Raw genomic sequence first — 18245 nt, 5'->3', positions numbered from 1 at the left:
AGCGTCGGGCGAGTACCATAAGTAAGGTATCAGCGATAATAAGAGGAGGTTATCTGGTCTGTTATACACGCATCCGACGACAGCTGCACACCTCGAGCCCCAGGTCTACTCCAACGTCGAGCCCCTGCCCTTGCCGGGAGAGATCCTGCCAGACTGGCCGGCGGTGGGCGACGAGGTGCGCTTGAACGCGTTCGTCGCTATCCGCTGCCGCTTCGTCGCGCGCTTCGCTTCCTCCTCCAGCATGTCGTCTGCGGTCTCCGGTTCGTCTATGGGACCGACGACGGGCAGAGCGTCATCCTGCTCGGAATCGGAATCGACGGGAAGATGCTGGCTGGCGAGCTGCTGCAGCTGTTGTTGTTGTTGCTGCTGCTGCTGCTGCTGCTGCTGCTGCTGCTGCTGCTGCCACTGCGCACTCGCTGTCGCTTCGATTGCGATCTCCTCCTGCCGCTCGGCCTGCACGAGCTCCCTGTACTGAGCAATGACCTCCTCCGGGTCCAGCTTGTGAAGCTCGTCGGAAAGCCGATCGTTCTTCTTGAACGCGCCCTTTTCCTTCTTGCCCCTTTTCAAGATCAGCCGCCATTCTCGGTCTAGCTTCCGATAGTTACGAAGGGACGGTGGTTTTGGCTTCGGATCGTCGTCGTTGTCGTCGTCGTCATCTCCGCTGTCTGTGATATCCTCATCGGAGTTCTCATCAGAGTCGTCTTCATCGGAGTCGTCTTCATCAGAGTCGTCATCGGAGTCGTCCTCGGAGTCGTCATCATCGCTCCCATCGTCTGCATTGCCATTGTCGCCTTTCGAGTCGTCTCCGTCGTCTCCGTTCGCGGCTGGCTGCGAATGACGATCAAGCCAGTCCGTCAACGCATCCTGGTAGACGATCCACTGTTTGAGCATCCGCCGATACATATGGACCCATTCCAACAAGGGCGCCGATACGGAATCGGTGAAGGCAAGGCGATACCGACGGGGATCTCCCGAAAGTGACCGAGCAGAGGAAGTAATCGTGCCGAAGAAGCTCCTCTTCCCGTCGCCACCAAAAGGTACTCCATCCGGATTGAACTCGTACTGCTGGAGGACACTGTCGACAATGTGAAGGGCGACCTTGCGATCAAAGGGAAAATAAAGGATAATTATGAACAAGGCCACCCAGAAGATGGACTCCAGATCATCTTGGACGTCGTGGAGCTTGTGGTGGCCGAGTGACAAAGTAGACATGAAAGCCCAAGTTCCCTAGTCAAGAGATCAGTCAGACGTGATTACGCTAATGGGTAATTACTCACCGTACGGTCGGGCGGTCGCCCAGGGCCAGTGGGTAGCTGGGCCATCATGTTGATGGTGGGGTCGGTTTTGGATGCACCTGCGGGGGGCATGGGTGCGCAAAGGTCCCAATCTGTGAGGATCCCTTCTCCAGACTTTTCGTCCCACAAGATGTTCCATGCACTGAAGTCTCGATGGAGCTTGCGACACCGTGAAACGGCTTGCTTATGACCTGTTGGGGTTGGTTAATCGTTAGGCCCGTACAAGAATACGATCGTCGTCACTCACAAGTGAAGACATTATGCAATATCTGAAGCAGATGCTTGGAGGACTTGAACTTCCACAGCGGCTGACCGTAGTTCATCGCGATACGGTGGTGTATACGAGGATGGTGGACTTTATGATGTCCACGGTTCCACTCCGCGGAAACATACGCATCCGTGATGGTCCGCTGGTCTGTGAGGTCCCCACCGCAAATCAGCTTAGGGGCGTACTTCACGCGCGCGCGGTTGAGTTCCCCAATGACGTCCGCTTCCGCCAGCGCGTCCTTGGTGTTGGAGCGCCAGGCGTCCTTGATAAAGATGACCGTCTTGGTCCTCGGATCCCAAGCGGGATAGCCGCGTGTGGCACGCGTCCGCAACCCGGTTGTCTTGATGACCGACGGTTTCCAGATGTAGAACCAGCGAAGGCCACCCTCCTCCTCGGCGCAAGGCACACCCATTTGGCGAATGGGCTCCTCAGAACGCTCCTGCGTCGACTCGTTCTGTTCCGGAGGCATGTACTTCGCCAGCGCCTCCCGAGCACGCGCGACGTTCGGATCGTTGGGCAGCACGTCGCGAACGGTGTCATCGAAGCCCTGGTCCTTTTCGGAGAGGTGATCGAAGCGGTGAAGGAACTCGGTCAGAGGGTTGGGTGTAGGCGCGTTCGGTCCCGACCACGGGGTGCTCTTCGTCACGATCAGTCCGTCGCGATCAGCGCGGATGATGCGGAAGGAGTCCTTGGAGATGAAGAGGAAGAGCGCGAACATGCGATGCTGACGCGCATGCATCTCCTCGACGTAGCGCACGACCTGGCCCACCGCATCAGCCATGCTGACTTGTCCCACTTTGGGTTCGAAGAGGCCGAGCTTCTCATCGTCGTTGAAGATTCCCAGTAGCTTCTTGATCTCCGCCCCCAATTTGCCCTTATCGAGTTGCGTGCGACCCTTCGCCAGGTCGATGAGATACCCGTACATCATCAGGTCTGGCTTCATCTGCTGTCCGCGAGACGCATTCCTATCGACGGTCGCGCTGGTGTCGACGACGACAGAGTTGGTGGCTACTTGCATGACCCCTCGGATCTGGAAAAGCGCGTCAGACAGGGTATGTTCTCAGCAACTGTGGCACTCACCACTACATCCTCCAGATCCTTCTCGCTTTTGACGTGGTCGACGGGGTATTCGACCTTTGGCGCGGCTACGTTCGTCTCCGGGACGAAGTCCCCCATAAACTGTTCCGTAGGCATAGGGCCGACCCAGTATCCAGTGTTATCCATTCTCGAGTTAGTCCGTGCCTCTGGAGCGTGTATCGTCTTCGCCGAATGTTTCGCGACGGATGTGTTCAGCAGCGTGCGTGGGGTCGACTGGAAGGTATGGAAGCGGTGGCCTGCAGTCGGAGTGCGAGGAGGCCCGGAAGGCGCAGATTGAGTGATGGGTGCAAATAGACCTGGTTGATCACTGTCACGAAGACGCTTGTAACCTGACGTCGGGGCGGTCCCTGAAGTCATGGTGGCAAGCGCGTCAGTGGTGGGAGGAAAGACAGAGATAGAGGGATGCCTACAAGTTCGCGGTTATATACGCGCACGTCTATCGAGTAGATGGCCACGCCACGTGCAGAACAAAGGACGATCGGGGAATGAACCTACACCGGGTGATGGTAGGAGACAGGTTGGCCTTTGATGCAATTTCCGAATTGGGCGTCGGGCCAAAATCACGTGACTGCCACGAGGTGAAGCGCCGACGCCCCGCGGTGTAGTTGGAATTCGGTCGCACCACGTTATCCTTGATTGGCCGCACTTTCCGTAGGAATACTCAGACAAACGTCAATTAAGGACATACCGGAGTAAGCAAAGCAGCACTCTCAGTGGCCTCTTGGCTTACTCACTGTGTATGCGGCTTCGTACTAGAGCTTGTCCCAGCCATCAAAACTGCGCAAACTCGGCGCAGAGACTTAAAATAAAGGCAAAGCGTCCATTTTCCAGTCTTTGAAATACGTTGCGAAGACGCAGCCGAGGCTCACATTACCCTATCACGCGGGCTGGCCTTTGCTGGCCTACAGGATGCCACATGTTGCTCTCCATTTTCTTTCACTTGATCTTCTGGTACAAAGAGACGGCAATCAAATAATGTAAAACATTTCTCCGAAACATTATACTCATACGCGGCTGCCAGACACGCAGCAGCGCAAAACCTTCCCAAAAGGGTAATCTTGGAAGAAAGCGCAATCACCCTTCTGAAATGCATCAGTCCCACAGCCCGGCCTTTTTGACGCATTGCACATGCAAGTTTTGTCAAGGTTCATTGCGCGCGGGGCTCCGCCGTACGTACCACATGAGCAACACAGGCTTCGGGCGGACGACACGTGCCACATATTCCAAACTCTAGCCACTGATTTAACTCCCCTGACTAGTTTAACGACATAGACGCTGTGAGATAGTCATACTTTCTGCCTTCCACTCTTATAGCACTGACCTCCTACTCGGTCAGCACGGTAAGACGCTGTCTTTACCTATGATTGGAGAGACAGTATTGATCGGCATTCCCCGTGCTCGCCGCTTCGCTCCCAGATGGACGCGTATACACAGTCTTGTATATACTGTGCCCTGCAGTGTGCAGGAGCACCTGCGCGATAAAGTCCAGAATGGGATCACGCCGTGTGTTGCCACAGGAAAAATCGTGTATAGCTTGCGAAGGTCATGGGTACTGTCCTGCTCAGCTGTTCCGGGCAGCGATCATGCTTTGGAGCATGTCATGAGCAACGGCGCCCTGCATGGAGCCGGCCGATGTTGAAAGTCTGGCGGAAGATATAAAAAATCTCAGTAACTTAGCAGCAACTTGTTTCGATCAAGTGACCTCGGGGTTATGAGCCCCGCGCGCTTCCACTGCGCCATGCTGCTATAGAAGGTATTTCTTGCTTTGCTTATATAATCTCTACTCTCAAGTCGCTGTGGCCATCACCGTTCCGTTATCTCGAGTTCATCGCTTCATGGGAACAGCAGGAAGCGAACGAACAGGACACCGACAAGCCAGTGTGCTCGCAGGAAGGTCCACCCCTTGGCGGATTAAGGAGCCTGAAGAAAGCCACAGCCTATCATTTGCCACAACCCTGCGGCGAAGCTTCCAGCGTAGCTGACAATGCCATGACGGATGATGCGATGCTAAGAGGCATATATTGTCCTAGCTAGCTATCCGTCCGCGTCCTGTCCTCTTGCGACTCATGTCACCCGGACGGCTGCGAAGGGGGCCACTTCCGTTCGCGCGACGTTGGAACCGATACCATGAATGATGCAGAGCGGCCCGTCAGCTCATACCAACCCGCTCCCCGCCATCCGCACCGTATCCCCCACAGCCCTCGCCACCCCGCCCCAAGCGCGCGCGAGCAGTCCTGAGCCGTCATCCCGTAGACGGCGGCGTACGAGATCGGCGGTCCCGGCTGCGGCAACTGTACCTGCAGCTGGACCAGCATTAGCCACTGGCATCCTTTGCTTCACGAAGGGAGAAGACAAGGAGAAGAAGGAGAAGACAAGGAGAGAAAAACGTACCTGCAGAACCAGCACCCGCTATCCTTGCCCTCCGCCGCCGCCTCAGGACGAACGAGATCAACGGTACCAGGACGAACAGCACCGCGAACGTCCACGTCGAGTACGACGTCCGCCATGAGCCGAAGTACTGGGAGAGATACGCGCGGAGGACTTCGAGGGGTCGTGGGGCGGCGTTGGTCGTTGTGGCATCCGTCGGAGGCGCCAGACTGGCCCGTGCAAGGGCCAGGCGATCGCGGGATGATGTTGGCTGACCGCGAGAGGACGTCGAGCGCGCACGATCCGAGTTGGAGCGATCCGTGCCAGGCCGACGAGCAGAGGAGGGGTATAGAGCGCCATTGGGCTTAGCGGTGCCATTCGCTTTTCGTAGACTGCCGTTGGCGCTTCCCGACTTGGCAGGACGAGCGGTGACCGTCGAACTAGCTGACGAATTCCGCCGTGTGCGTGCGGGTGTCATCGCGGAAAGACCATTGACGTTCCGACCGCGAGGGACGACGGTGTGCGTCGAGGTAGTGGACAAAGAGCTTGACGAGGAGGATGATGAGGGCGCGGGTGAATATGAACGAGGGGACTCAGAACCAGAGGGTACTGGGGGAGGCGAGGGAGACGGTGTAGGGAGAGGTGAAGGAGAGGTGGGACGCTGCGATGCAAGCTGGTCGACTAGGCGCTAGGGAGGGGTTGGTATTAGCGCAGGATATGTGGATAGTATGGCGATCGAACGCACCTGCCTCGCTGCCTCTGACAATTCCTGCTCGTACGCGAGGAACTCGGTCGCGTACTCCCATTCACCTAGCGCAGGAAGTACTTGTAGTACGTAGACCTCAATGATCTGAGCATATCCGTCATCTACACGCCGTCCTCCCTCTTCGTCCACCCGCCGCCTCGCCAGCCATTCCTCGATCATCGCACGCCCTGCATCCGCACACCCAAGCTTCAAGCTCGAGTACGCCAGCGTAGCCAAAATCTGACTCGGCAAGAACGCCGCATCCGGCCCCGCTCCCGCCGCGCTCGGCGTAAACAGCACCAACGACCGCTTGTACATCGCGTCTACCGCCGCTGGCGCAGGCAGTGCAGCGAACTCCCTCAGCGCATCCGGCAGGGTGGGGGACGAGGCCGCGTGTACGGTGGTCTCTAGCGTGATGCGCAGGATGTCCCACTTCTTGCGCTGCGCCTGGAGGGCGGGGAGCGGTGCCACGCTGACGGGCGGGCCGAGGATGGCAAAGGCGGCGTCGAGGAGGGAGTGCGCGAGGGGAATGTCGCGCTGGAGGAAGGCGCGGGCGGCGCGCGAGTACAGCCCCCGCAGCGAGGCCTCCGTCGAGGAGCCCGGGTCGGTTGTAGTATTCGGAGCGGAGGGTGCGAGTGTGTTGCTGCTATGTGAAGTACTGCTGTTACTGGGTGCGGCCTTTGACGCGGGCGACACCAAAGTCATCTTTCCCTTCGAGGTGGGCGGTAGGAGGGGAGTGTGGGCGTGGGCGACGACGGTGTGGGTGGCGGTCGGCATCGTGGTCGCCGTTTGGAAACAAGAGCTGGCGGTTGGCTGCCGGTGCGCGCGTCATGTGTTTCTTCCCCGGCCCAGTACTAATCGTACCAAAATATTCGACGGTCACAGTTCGTCACAACCTTTCTGTCAATGCGATTCTCCATTTGCATGGCAACGAATCACCTCCGGCTTTTGCTGAAGTAGTAGGAGCAGGCGAATAAGATACAGGTAAGTACGTGGCGATCCGGTCGGTAGGTACGAGTGCGTAAATTGGTTCTATGCGTGCATGAGTGCGTGCGATACAAGGTGTGGGGGGACAACAGGTGGCGCCGGGAGGTGCTCAGTAGGTATGTGAGACCGGGAAACAGTAGGTATGAGCCGAGAAGCAGTAGGTATGAGCCGAGGAACAGTAGGCATGCAAGACGGGAGACGGTAGGTATGCAAGACAAGAACACGGTACGTATGCGGTAAGTAGGAAGTAGAGAGGATCAATGTAAGTAGGTATAAAGATGAACTAAAGGCTAGCAAGTTGCAAGCATGATGACGCCATAAGAGTAAGAGGCCATAGGTGAAGATAAATCAGGGCACACCATATGTGGGGAAAGATAAAATGAAGTGGAAGTTCCGATTGAAATGATAGGTCTAAGAATCCAGTGGAAGCTCAACCTCCTGATTGGCTGCAGCCTCGAGCTGCGCTTCGGCTTCGTGCCCATCTCGTGCTTGCGCTACGTGCCCATCTTGCGCTGCGTTCACCTGCGACATTCGAAGTTACGTGAGCAAAAGTTGCCAGAACTTTGACTTCATACATACCTCACGCTCGACCTTTGCCTGCTCAACTTCCTCATCCACTTCGTCCGTTGCTACAGCTTCTCCCTCTCGCCTCCTCTTCCACTCCCGCTCGTCCACGTCAGCATCGGACGGCGGCCCCTGGCGCTTGCGTAGTGACGGGTTGGACGAGGTTCTTGGTAGCAGCGCGGACGAAGGTGCCGGTGAGGCCGGCAAAGGAATGGATGCTGGTGATAAGGGAAGCGAAAGACTTGAAGAAGGCGCAGATGGCTGGAGTTGCGGCGCTGAGCACGAGAGTTGTGGTTGCGACGCCATGCACACGGCTTGTAGTTGCGGCGCCGAGCCCGAGCGTTGTGATTGGGGCGTCGAGCACGAGAATGAGCCTCCAAAGGTCGGAGGCAAGGCCACGGTCGGCGACATCGGCGGCGAGGACAGCGTCGTGCAAAGCGAGGCCGGCGACGCGGGCAGCGACGAGGACGTCGAAGTCGTCGACAACGCGGACGAGGCCGTCGAAGATGTAGATGCCATCGACGTATGCCCGGGGGTGAACGTCGATGATCCGGGAGGGCTGTTGGCATAACCGCCCTCCGTCGAGTTCGTCACCTCCGCCTCCGGCTGAACCTCGCCCCTCAACTCGCCCACCTCCCTCCTCAGCGCCCCATTCTCCCCCTCCAACTCCCTCACCCTCGCCTCCAGCTCGCCCAACTGCACCCGCTTCTTCCGCGCCGCCGCCAGATCGCTCGAGTAGCACCCCAGCAGGAACCGCTGCTGCCGGTCGCGCGCCCTCAGCTCCTCCAGCTGCGCTTTCTGTTTGTTTATCTGCGCGTTCTGCTTGCTGAGTTGAACTTGCTGGTGGTCGAACCTTGCGCTCAACCCCTCCAGCTCCTCCACGCGCGACTTCAAGTTCGCCAGCTCCGTATCGCTGACGAACAAGGCGCAACGCAGATCGCGCGCGTCGAACTGCGCGTCCTCGAGATCGCGGTACGCGCCCTCGAGATCGGCGTAGGACTCGTCGATCTCTTGGTGGGCGTCGGCGAGCTCTTGTTGCGCATCGGCCAGCTCCTTCTGCGCGTCCGCTAACTCGCCCTCAGTGCGTTCCAGCTCGCCTTCGACGCGTTCCAGTTCCTCAGCCGCGGCGTAGAGCTCGCATTCGCGCCTGTTCAGCTGCCGCTCGACGCGTCGTTTGGCGCGCCTGGCACGGCCGAGGGCGGCGCTGAGCCTGCGGATCTCGGCCTGGGCGCCGGCGAGGGAGGAGGCGGGAGGTGCGGGGAGATCGTCGAGGTCGTCGGCGTCGGCGAAGGGGAGGTACTGGAGGTCGCGATAGGGAGATGAGGTGGGGATGGAGGGAGGAGATGTTGTGGTATGTCGTGGGGAGGAGGAGCTGGCGACGGAGGATAGGGACCGTGTAGTTGAGGAGCTGATTGACCTGAGGACCGGTGTTGCGGCCGGTGTGCGGATCGTGGTTGAGGCAGACTTGTTGCGAAGCGGGGTACTGAGTGGCTTGCCCGGGGTACCACGGAGTCTCGCTAGCGTTCCGTCGAGCTTGGAGGGACTGCGAACAGCCTTGGCAGGAGTGCCGGCTGGCTTGATAGGCGGGCCAGCCACTTTGCGGGGACTGCCGTCCACCATCTGCTCCTTCGCATCGGGCGTGTACATACCAAGCGACGTCTCCAGCGCCGCCAGGAGCTCTTCGATCGAGCGTGCAGCTCGGAGACGCGCAACGGTCTGTCCCAGTTCGCTGGCGAACCGCGAGTACTCGGCCCGGGCATGCGCTAGGGTAGCGGCGCGCCAGGCGTCATCGTGCACTGGGTACGCCTTGAAGAGCGCGTCACGGGTGGCGCGATAATTCTCGAGGGCGCGGTAGTAGGTATTGAGCAGGTGGCGATAACGAGAGGCGAGGAAGACGAGTAGGATGACAGTGGCCAGGCAGAGCCCCGTATTCGCCGGAGTGGATAATAAAGTCCGTAGACTTGAGATTAGAATCGAAGGGAATGAGGATAATGCGGAGGACAATGACCCTGTCCAGGGCTCCAGCAGCTTGGGTGGCTGCAGCGTGCCGGACGCGACGTGCGGGAGGATCTGGTTCATCGTGCGTTCGGCTGCTGTTACCGAGATCGTGAGGAGTCGTGATTGGCGAGAGTGTGTGGAGGAGAAGATACAGAGAGATATGAAGACAAAAGCCGGCCTAGGAGACGCGACCGTGCCGGCCAAAGTCAACGAAAAAGCGGACAGGGGCGCTGGGGATCCCAGGATGTGGCACGAGGCAGCCACGAGGTGATTCAGATCGAATGCGGGAGATGCCGAGTCGTAGTTCAACTTCAGTGTTGCGCTCGTGAGGTGCTTGCTGTAGGATAAGAGAGTCTGAGTAGGGGGAAGATGGGGTTTTGGGACAACGTACTGTGCGGACAGCAGGGCATGACGAGTCAACGGCACCTAGTTCGCAGGTCGGAGCTTGCTAGTTTGCATTCGGTACGTCTGGACCGTCCGACTCCATGAGCATGGCCCAAGGATAATATTCAAAGCAGCTGTTAAGTAGCCTAGGTAGATTTCGATGCTGCAGATCACCTTGCTTGCAAGGTCTTTCCCGTGTCTTATTGATCCCATCAAAAATGACCCCATGTGCGTAGCACGTTCCGAAGACAACATCAATAAACGCGCAAATATCTTCGTTCAAAAGTCCTGTGGACCTGTACGGCACCACACGACGAGCCCTGCCAGCGACAGCAGAATTCAGACTCACGCGCGGGATGCAAGCAAGGTATGCGACCGGCGAAGCCGGGACTTCCTCTAGTGAGATGTGAATAGTAAATTTCAAGGCGGAGGAATCGACAGGCTCGTCAAATACGCGTCCGGTCTCCTTCACAAATGCCAGAAGGGCAGCCCGATTCTTGGCGTCCCCAAGAACGCTCGCCCGATCGAGCCTCCTGCCCCGAATTGTAAGTCGCAACCGATGGCGCGCTTCTCGAAAACGTCGACATTCGAAGATTGCGAAGACACTGATATTGACGATAGTTTCAAGCAGTTCGCTTGTTAAAGAGCCCCGAAAATCCCGTCAGAAGTCTCAGTTGTCATCCCGAGGTCTTGCTGTTATCGACGTTACAGGTGTAAATACTTATATAGAAGTCGACGCCCTCGTTGCTTGTGCGCAATCATGTCCCCGGAGTCGCCGCGCCCCCGCTGAGTGCACACTCACAGATAACTTGTGCGCGCCTCACCACCACCTGCGGCTCTTCTTTCCCCTCCCCGCCACCACCGCCAACCTTCACCAGCCCTGGAAACACCGTCGCGCCCACCTGGCACGCCCCGCCCCTCTCCGACGTCCCGCACCGCTTCACCAGCTCCATCTGCCCCGGATGCAGGCCCGCGCCCACCTCCGGCACGAACGCCCGATAGAACGCGTCCCCCGCCGCCCCGCCGTGCAGCATGCGCGCGAAGTCGAGCGCGGCGATGAGGACGTCGGCGGGGAGCGGCGGCGCGAGGGGCGTGTCGCCGTCGGCGGGGGTGAGCGGCTTGTTGAGGAGCGCGCGGGAGAGGGCGGGGACGTGCTCGGCGAGGATGCCGCGGAGGACGGTGGGGGTGTAGGTGGTGACGGCGGCGGAGAAGGTGAGGCGGCGCCAGGCGGCTGCTGCGGGAGGGGCTCGGGCGAGGAGATGCGCGTGCAGACGGGTGAGCTGGGCGTTGGCGGCGGGAGAGTTCGTCGGCGCGAGGGTGTTTAAGGCGCCCTCTGCGACGGCCTCGGCGAGTGCATGTCTGAGTAGCGCATGTGTTCGCAGAGGGGCCGCATCCGTAGCCAGCGAAGCTGACAGGTCCGCAAGGACCGCTCGAGCGAGGTTATTCTGCGGACATGGAGGTGCACGAAGAACATCTGACGCCCAGCGGTTGATGAGCTTGTCGAGATGCGCGGCGGCGCTACGAATAGAGAAATCGTCGACAGTGTTGCCGGTGCCATTCGCCGGGCCGGTTGCCGGACCGCCCTCGAGGAGCGCGATGCGCGCGCGGAGGGCGGCGACTTGGCGCTCCTGCTCTTCCAGCTGCAGTCGTTGTTGCTCGACTTTCTCGTGGGCGATGCGCTAGATGGAAAATGGGATGTCAGGTGTAGGTAGATGGCCGATCGGACGTGGGAGAGGTAAGGGGGATACGCACGAAGTTCGTGAGCGCGTAGCGATACTGCTCTCCGGATACAGAGTCATTTTGAGGGGGTGGGGACTGCTGCTGTTGGGGAGGGAGTGGTAGAGGCTGTTGAAGACCAGGTCCTTGAAGCCAAGATGGCTGTTGCTGCTGGAAGCCTGGCGCAAGCTGCTGTTGAGGAGGTCCCCCGTATTGTTGCCAAGGCTGCTGCATAGACATTGGAGGAGACTGCATCGTCGAGCCGGAGGACGTGGTCTCTGTCCTTGAGGGTGTTGGGGAGGGCTGTAGTGTCTGCGGCGGGGCAGAGCCCACCACGCTCTCTCGTTTCTTGCCAAAGAGTGACCGTTTCATTGTGGCATGACAAGGATCTATAGACGATGGCGGCTTTTAGAGGGCGTGCATGATAGGAGACGGTGTATGCCGAGCGAACGAGGCATGATAGCTGTGTGTATGCACGGAGCTTGGAGGTGGGAATCGAGTCTCCTCGCGCAGGTGAAGGTCGTGTCCAACATTCTTTTGACGACGTGCGTGAAGAAGGGGAGTGGAGTTACGATCCTCGGACATCCGAGGACGGCTTTCGGCATTTGCCGAGGTACGGACCCTGCCGGACGTGCCGAATTCACAACAGATATCAACTTGATTCTGACCATCATGGCCTTCCATCTGCAACTGTATACAAGGCTTCCGCGCCCATCCAGAATACAACAGATGCCTAAAACCTCCATACATCTACCTTCGCGCGAACCGCGTTACCGCATAGCCTGAAGCAGCCTCGCGGAGCTCCTTGCTCAAGTTGACTTCTGCCCGAAGACCGAAGATGGCGCTTCAGCGGGTCGGTCCGCATCGACATTGCGTACTCGCTGTACGGTACCTGAGATGCTTTATCTCGCAGCATAGCAGGTTGCTTGAGGTAAGTGACACCGACCAAGCAACTCATAAAGCCGCTCTACCGCTTTATGACCGTTGTTCGGAAAGGCTCGATTCGTACTTCATGGACTACACTACGTCGCAGTTAAGAAGGATGCGAGTGTGTGCGTACCAATATATAGAGCGAGGGGCGCGTATAGTGAGCAGCATTCGTCTCTTCTTTGCCCTTCACGATAATGCCGGCCAACAAAGAGTACGACATCATCTTCGCTGGAGGTACGTCGCGAGGCAGCTTGTAATTGCTCGTCCATCAGATTGATTGACGCTGTAGCTGGAACTGCTGCCTGTGTCGCGGCTGGGCGCCTTGCTGCCGCTGACCCTACGCTCAGGATCTTGGTGAGTCTCGCGCATCCCGCGTACGTCTTTGACTATATACTGAAAGCTCTCTGCCCAGCTCCTCGAAGCAGGCCCGCACACACTTGGCCTCGCCGCACACATCGAACCCTACCGTTTCGTCACGCACCTCGTACCCGAAAGTCTGACAGTCACTCCCTACGCCTCCACTCCATCACCCGCCGTAGGCGGCAGGTCTATCATCGTGCCTGCCGGACACTGCGTTGGTGGCGGGAGCTCGGTCAACTGTGAGTTGAACCTTAGACACCATTAGTGGTGCTCTAAGTGGCACATACTGATGCTACACGCCAGTTATGATGTATACACGCGCTGCCGCGTCTGACTACAACGATTGGGGTGCCCCGGGGTGGACTGCTGACGAGCTACTGCCGCTCTTGAAGAAGGTGAGTACGTAAAGGCGCTATCGAAACTCGTGCTTTTGCTTGCACATACATGCTGAACACTATCAACCTCCAGACAGAAACCTACCAAGAAGAGCCCAACCAGCCAACACACGGGTACAGCGGTCCCCTCAAAGTGTCCTACGGTGGCCAATTTATGCAGATCTCGAAAGACTTCCTCGACGTGGCGGCTGTTTACGATAAGGAGCGCAAGGCGTCCGCTGATATTAACACCCTATATGAGTGCGATGGGTATGGGGTACGTCAATGCGCGCTCTTCGTATCAGTTGCGTATTGGGTCGTTGGCTAACCTGTGTTTCATTATCCGTCCTCTCATCTTTTTCGGCTTACAGCGATGGCCGAAGTGGATCGACAAGGAGACCGGAAAACGCTCGGACCCCGCGCATCACTATATCTACAACAAAGTCGCGAACACGAATCTGCAGGTTGTAGCCGGTGCGCGGGTAGTACGAGTGTTGTTTGAGTGCGTATGACCTTTCCAGTGTCCACACATTCTTTTCTATTCCCCTCGCTAACTACCGCTCGTCCAACGTACCACTAACTGGTATTCCTTGCAGAGAAGACCGCGCTCGCGGCGTCGAGTTTGTGACAGAGAACAAGCCTGACTCTCCCGTCAACTCCGTCTACGCATCCCGCCTCGTCGTTCTGTCCGCAGGCAGCTTCGGGTCGCCGGCGATCCTGGAGCGGTCCGGAATAGGGAGCGCAATGCTCTTGGAGAAGCTAGGCGTGCCAGTGAAGGTGAACCTACCCGGGGTTGGGGAGAATTATCAGGGTAGGTTGAGTGCTCGCGTAGACCTGGAAGATGTTTCCTTGCTTTTGGCAGCTAGAGCAGCTTTTTCCTGATTGACGATGACCTCCACAGATCACCATCTCATGCACGTCACCTATCACGCGTCGGACGAGACGGAGACATTGGACGACCTTCTCCTCGGCGAGCCCGAGGAAATCGCGTACTGGCAGAAGATGTATGCTGAGGGGAAGGGGTTGATGGCGCACAAGTACGTATGGTCTCTCTTAGCCGCAGATGCTTTCTTTTTTTTCCTTGCACCTCCTTCGCTCTGTATTTCAATACTGACGCTCATGCAGTGGCATCGACGCCGGAATCAAGATCCGGCCCACTGCCGCCGAGCGTGCGACTATGGGTCCCGCCTTTGCAGTGTACTGGGACGAGTTCTTCGAGCGCGCGCCAGACAAGCCGCTGCTGGCGATCTCGTGCTCGGCGAGTCCGTGCGTGATCCACTTTGTGCTTGTTCATCTGACGAGACATGGTATTCATGATGTACAGGGTGCTTCGCACGGACCCTTCATTAGGGCCCAAGTGTAAGGTGTTCAAGATACTGTACTATACGGTAAGGCCCGGTAATTACTTGGCTCGCATCTTTACTGACGATCTTTACCTCAACAGCTCTACCCTAAATCCGTTGGACACACTCACATCTCAAGCGCTACTGATGCGCATGCGCCACCGGTTTTCGAGTCGGGGTACTTGGAGGAGTAAGTGCACACTCCCTCACTGTTTACCTTATAACTCATTCGCAACCCTTCCTATCTTCTTCACCAGCTCCGGCGCCGACGTCGCCGCCCTCGTGTGGGGCTACAGGCGTTCCCGCGAGCTAGCGCGCCGCCTTCCCGCATACCGGGGCGAGCTGGCGTCGACGCACCCAATCTTCGCTGCTCGAACGACCGAAGGTCCTACCGTTGGCAGCTCCGGCGTACCGCTTGTCAAGCTGGCGCACGAGGACGTTGCGACCGACGCTGACACGGAGCTGGCGAGCAACTTGGCAGCGACGCCGATGAAGGATCTAGGAGCGAAGTCAGCGACTCCTTCGATGGAACACTCGGCGACGAACGCCGCGACTAGGGGCCCCTTTGCTGGTCGTGCTACGGGTCCTGTCCCCATCGACGCCCCAGATATCGCGTACAGCGCGGAAGACGAGAAGGCCATCGAGGAGTGGGCGAGGAGTTTCGGTCAGTGATCCATCTTCGTTACCTATCGTCCAGCGACTAGTTTATTAATGCCGATGGCCACTGACACACCCTCCGCAGTGCAAACGGCATGGCATTCGGTGCGTTGTTTGACTCAATCTGGAGGTGAAGTAGCATCGTATCCTGCCGCTGATTTACACATTCCCGCTAGCTCGGCACCTGTGCCATGAAGCCTCGCGAGGACGGCGGCGTCGTTGACGCGAGGCTCAACGTGTATGGCGTTCATGGTCTGAAAGTGGTTGACGTCAGTAATCTGTTTTTTTCTCGATCCGCTTCTTACTCTCGTCTTGACGTCCTCATTCCACCTTCCGCGCCACAGCTCTCTATCGCTCCGCTCAACGTTGGCGCCAACACCTGCAGCACCGCGCTCGTGGTGGGAGAGAAGGCAGCGATGATCATCGCGGAGGACCTTGGAATTAAGGGCGTATAACAGAGATATTCACTGGCTTGGTGGTTTGGTACACGATTGTAGTGCTATGCTCGAGGCGGCGTTGACGCATTACGTGACTGTCACGGTTGATTTCCCAAAGCACGTGCATTGTTGACTGCCGGCAGCTGCCGAAAGACGAACCTATCTCGCTTTGTCAAATTTCGCATCATAATCAGGATTACCCAGACGCTGCATCCGACTGCCACGAAGCTGTCGCTTGTTCGGTGTCTGCCATCTAGACTCCATGCACCCCGCGCAGTATTTCCTCCAGTTTCGATGGCGCATACCCACGACGGACTACTTTTCATGGGATTTGGGGGTCTGTTTCCTGGCGCCTCTTTCTGCACGCCGCCTTGCCTCGGGACATTTCGCACACGCGTTGCCCATCCAGACAGATCAAGTGCAAATATAAATATGCAAATAATACAATGGTGGTATGTCAATCGAGCTTACACGACGATCTATTCCCGATGCCGAGGAAACGCATCGACCGCACGCGGGAGGACAGTGCGCCACCGCCGCTTAGTTGGGCACACAGACAAGGACGCCGCTGCCGTCCTTGTGGCAGACTGAAATTCGGCTCGTCAACCCACGATCAAACTGGCATGAAGGATAGATACTCACTGCCCTCTGCGGTGCCGTCGGCGCTCTTGAAGGCGCAGTCATGGCCCTCGCCGTAGTGATTGCTGCCGTTGCAGGCGTCAACTGCGAGAAGATGAGTATCCCGCTTGTTTTACCCAAACTAACGAGCTGGCTCACCAGGGTTGTCAGCGAGCAGAGTCGCGGCGGATGCCTGGCCGAAGAAGACGGCGGAGGCGGCAACGATGGCGACGGCGAACTTGTACATTGTGGTGGATGTGGAGAGTAGGTGAGTGCCTCTGAGAGATGGATGTGGAAGCGGTTGGTGCTGAGGACAGAGGACAGACTCGCCAGCCTATATACGGCCAGATTCGCCGTCCATCCGGGAGGGGACGTAGGCTCTCTGATGGTACTCTGCCATTGGAGAAGCGCCTGTCTCTGCATCGAGCGTTGCGACTTCAGTCGTGGAGTCGGAATGTATGCCATCATTGCGGGCAAGACGTTGGGGTAGATTCAGGTGAGGGGCCGTCCATACAAAGAGCCACCCGTGGTTGACTGGTGAGGTTAAGCCGCTTGTTTCGAGACGTTGCATTGCACCCTTGGCACGACGGTTGCTCGTTAGAGGCGTCTCTTGAAAGTCTTGTGGGGCCCATGATCGGCTGCGGAAGCGAGAGGGCGGCCGGTTCATTCGTCGAAGGAGTCATGGCCATCCAGTTGACGCGGTCATGGCCACTTAGTCCACAGGTGAGACAATCCTCCGCGCCACTGTTCAGAGCCCACTCGTAGACGCGGACAGCATCAACCACCGTTTCATGCCAGTGAACTGAATTGGTGGCAGGATAGATGTGTAGGGCTTCCGTAGAGATCATAACTCACGTTTTCTAACGGCGGAAGTTATGCATAAAGTAATCCTTCCTTTCCCCCGCGATTCAAGCTACTCGTCACCAACCTCTACAGAGCGCTCGACCTGCTAGCGACCCCGCCGATGGGTCTGATTGCGCCGCCACGAAAGACGGCGTCGCTTGCTGACAGCGCCCATTTCTTGCGATGGCCACAACTACCCAGCGTCGACCCCACTTGGTTGATGGTTTCAATATACTTGGTCTACCAACACGATCCGAAACATGCTTCCCAACACATCCTATATCATGGAGACCCTTCTCTGTGCCCGCTGATGTGACAGAGAGCATCACTGTGGAAGGCCGGATGCGTAACGGTAGTCTACGACACCCGACCGATGCATCTAGTGTCACGGTTGATGTCACGCGTTGCGTTTCGAGGGCTGGCGCCGACAGTGGGTGTGTGGAGCGAAAAGTGCGGGCTATAGACTCGCATACACAGCCAGGTGGGTGATAGAGATGAAGGTAGGCCGTTGGTCGACTTTTGCGCGGTGAGTTCGAGGCGGAAAAGTAAGTATAAATACCGGGTAGGTCGTCCGTCGAGTTCTTCATCAGCCTAACGCCTCTTCCACCACACCAGCCAACCAGCCTCCCTTCACCCCTCTCATCCGACAATATGTACAAGCTCGCCGTCGCCATCGTCGCCGCCTTCGCCGTCTTCTTCGGCCAAGCATCCGCCGCGACTCTGCTCGCTGACAATCCTGGTGAGCTCGTCAGTCTAGAGCGGACTAGCAGGATACTCACCTCCTCACAGTCGACGCCTGCAACGGCAGCAACCACTACGGCGAGGGCCACGACTGCGCCTTCAAGAGCGCCGACGGCACCGCAGAGGGCAGTGAGTATCTATCCTTCTGACGAGTCTGATCGTGGGTTGACGAGCTGGATTTTAGTCTGCCACAAGGACGGCAGCGGCGTCCTTGTCTGCGTGCCCAACTGAGCGTCTTGTTGACGACGACTGGAGCGGGGCATCCCGAGGCATTGTAACGTTCTGTAAATTATACATCTATCGCATATCAAGCAGCTTCTTCTCCCCGATGTTTGATTGGTGACCTACCTCGTACTCTCCGCAGTGCCCATCGACACCTGCGCTTCTTGGGGACTTCAGAGTGTACATTGCGAGGCCGGTCTCGCGATCTGTCATTCTTGAATGACGCCACTGACATCGTAATAAGTTGAATATAGTGAGGGACAATACGACGAAGAGCGTCTTGTGCCCCTCCGCCATG

At 57.8% G+C, this 18245-nt stretch overlaps 7 protein-coding genes and 1 non-coding gene across 8 annotated transcripts; 2 read left to right on the top strand and 6 right to left on the bottom strand.

The window, feature by feature from the left end:
- Positions 1 to 105: 105 nt before the first annotated feature.
- On the bottom strand, positions 106 to 3018 carry SCHCODRAFT_02603280 (uncharacterized protein; the record flags this gene model as incomplete). Its single annotated transcript, XM_003027099.1, has 4 exons — positions 106 to 1227; positions 1278 to 1486; positions 1543 to 2593; positions 2644 to 3018. 4 exons carry the CDS (start codon positions 3016 to 3018, stop codon positions 106 to 108), a joined length of 2757 nt encoding a protein of 918 aa, XP_003027145.1.
- Positions 3019 to 4335: 1317 nt separating this feature from the next.
- On the bottom strand, positions 4336 to 4407 carry SCHCODRAFT_t247. Its single transcript has one exon. It is a non-coding gene; the product is annotated as a tRNA-Met (tRNA).
- Positions 4408 to 4566: 159 nt separating this feature from the next.
- SCHCODRAFT_02643077 (uncharacterized protein) lies at positions 4567 to 6560 on the bottom strand. The gene is made up of 3 exons (XM_003027098.2): positions 5774 to 6560; positions 5053 to 5716; positions 4567 to 4964 (listed from the first exon to the last, which is right to left on the bottom strand). The coding sequence occupies exons 1-3, from the start codon at positions 6548 to 6550 to the stop codon at positions 4816 to 4818; spliced, it is 1590 nt and encodes a 529-aa protein (XP_003027144.2). The 5' UTR covers positions 6551 to 6560; the 3' UTR covers positions 4567 to 4815.
- Positions 6561 to 7171: 611 nt separating this feature from the next.
- Positions 7172 to 9403, bottom strand: SCHCODRAFT_02518760 (uncharacterized protein; the record flags this gene model as incomplete). Its single annotated transcript, XM_003027097.2, has 2 exons — positions 7172 to 7282; positions 7340 to 9403. The coding sequence occupies 2 exons, from the start codon at positions 9401 to 9403 to the stop codon at positions 7172 to 7174; spliced, it is 2175 nt and encodes a 724-aa protein (XP_003027143.2).
- Positions 9404 to 10347: 944 nt separating this feature from the next.
- Positions 10348 to 11915, bottom strand: SCHCODRAFT_02643075 (uncharacterized protein). The gene is made up of 2 exons (XM_003027095.2): positions 11459 to 11915; positions 10348 to 11385 (listed from the first exon to the last, which is right to left on the bottom strand). Exons 1-2 carry the CDS (start codon positions 11792 to 11794, stop codon positions 10465 to 10467), a joined length of 1257 nt encoding a protein of 418 aa, XP_003027141.2. The 5' UTR covers positions 11795 to 11915; the 3' UTR covers positions 10348 to 10464.
- Positions 11916 to 12501: 586 nt separating this feature from the next.
- SCHCODRAFT_02643062 (alcohol oxidase-like protein) lies at positions 12502 to 15665 on the top strand. Its single transcript, XM_050346307.1, has 15 exons — positions 12502 to 12586; positions 12642 to 12706; positions 12765 to 12951; positions 13016 to 13107; positions 13181 to 13363; positions 13458 to 13588; positions 13683 to 13897; positions 13988 to 14123; positions 14212 to 14352; positions 14411 to 14474; positions 14531 to 14619; positions 14687 to 15093; positions 15172 to 15191; positions 15263 to 15355; positions 15431 to 15665. Exons 1-15 carry the CDS (start codon positions 12547 to 12549, stop codon positions 15539 to 15541), a joined length of 1974 nt encoding a protein of 657 aa, XP_050197441.1. The 5' UTR covers positions 12502 to 12546; the 3' UTR covers positions 15542 to 15665.
- Positions 15666 to 16063: 398 nt separating this feature from the next.
- Positions 16064 to 16388, bottom strand: SCHCODRAFT_02693574 (uncharacterized protein; the record flags this gene model as incomplete). Its single annotated transcript, XM_003027094.2, has 3 exons — positions 16064 to 16110; positions 16166 to 16246; positions 16301 to 16388. 3 exons carry the CDS (start codon positions 16386 to 16388, stop codon positions 16064 to 16066), a joined length of 216 nt encoding a protein of 71 aa, XP_003027140.1.
- Positions 16389 to 17635: 1247 nt separating this feature from the next.
- Positions 17636 to 17956, top strand: SCHCODRAFT_02706419 (uncharacterized protein; the record flags this gene model as incomplete). The annotated part of the gene is made up of 3 exons (XM_003027277.2): positions 17636 to 17723; positions 17774 to 17854; positions 17910 to 17956. The coding sequence occupies 3 exons, from the start codon at positions 17636 to 17638 to the stop codon at positions 17954 to 17956; spliced, it is 216 nt and encodes a 71-aa protein (XP_003027323.1).
- Positions 17957 to 18245: the final 289 nt, after the last annotated feature.

The sequence above is a fragment of the Schizophyllum commune genome, assembly GCF_000143185.2.
Source record: "Schizophyllum commune H4-8 unplaced genomic scaffold SCHCOscaffold_14, whole genome shotgun sequence".
NCBI classification, from domain to species: Eukaryota; Fungi; Basidiomycota; class Agaricomycetes; order Agaricales; family Schizophyllaceae; genus Schizophyllum; species Schizophyllum commune.
Note: the sequence above shows the minus strand (reverse complement) of the source record. Positions and strands in the feature narration are given on the sequence as shown.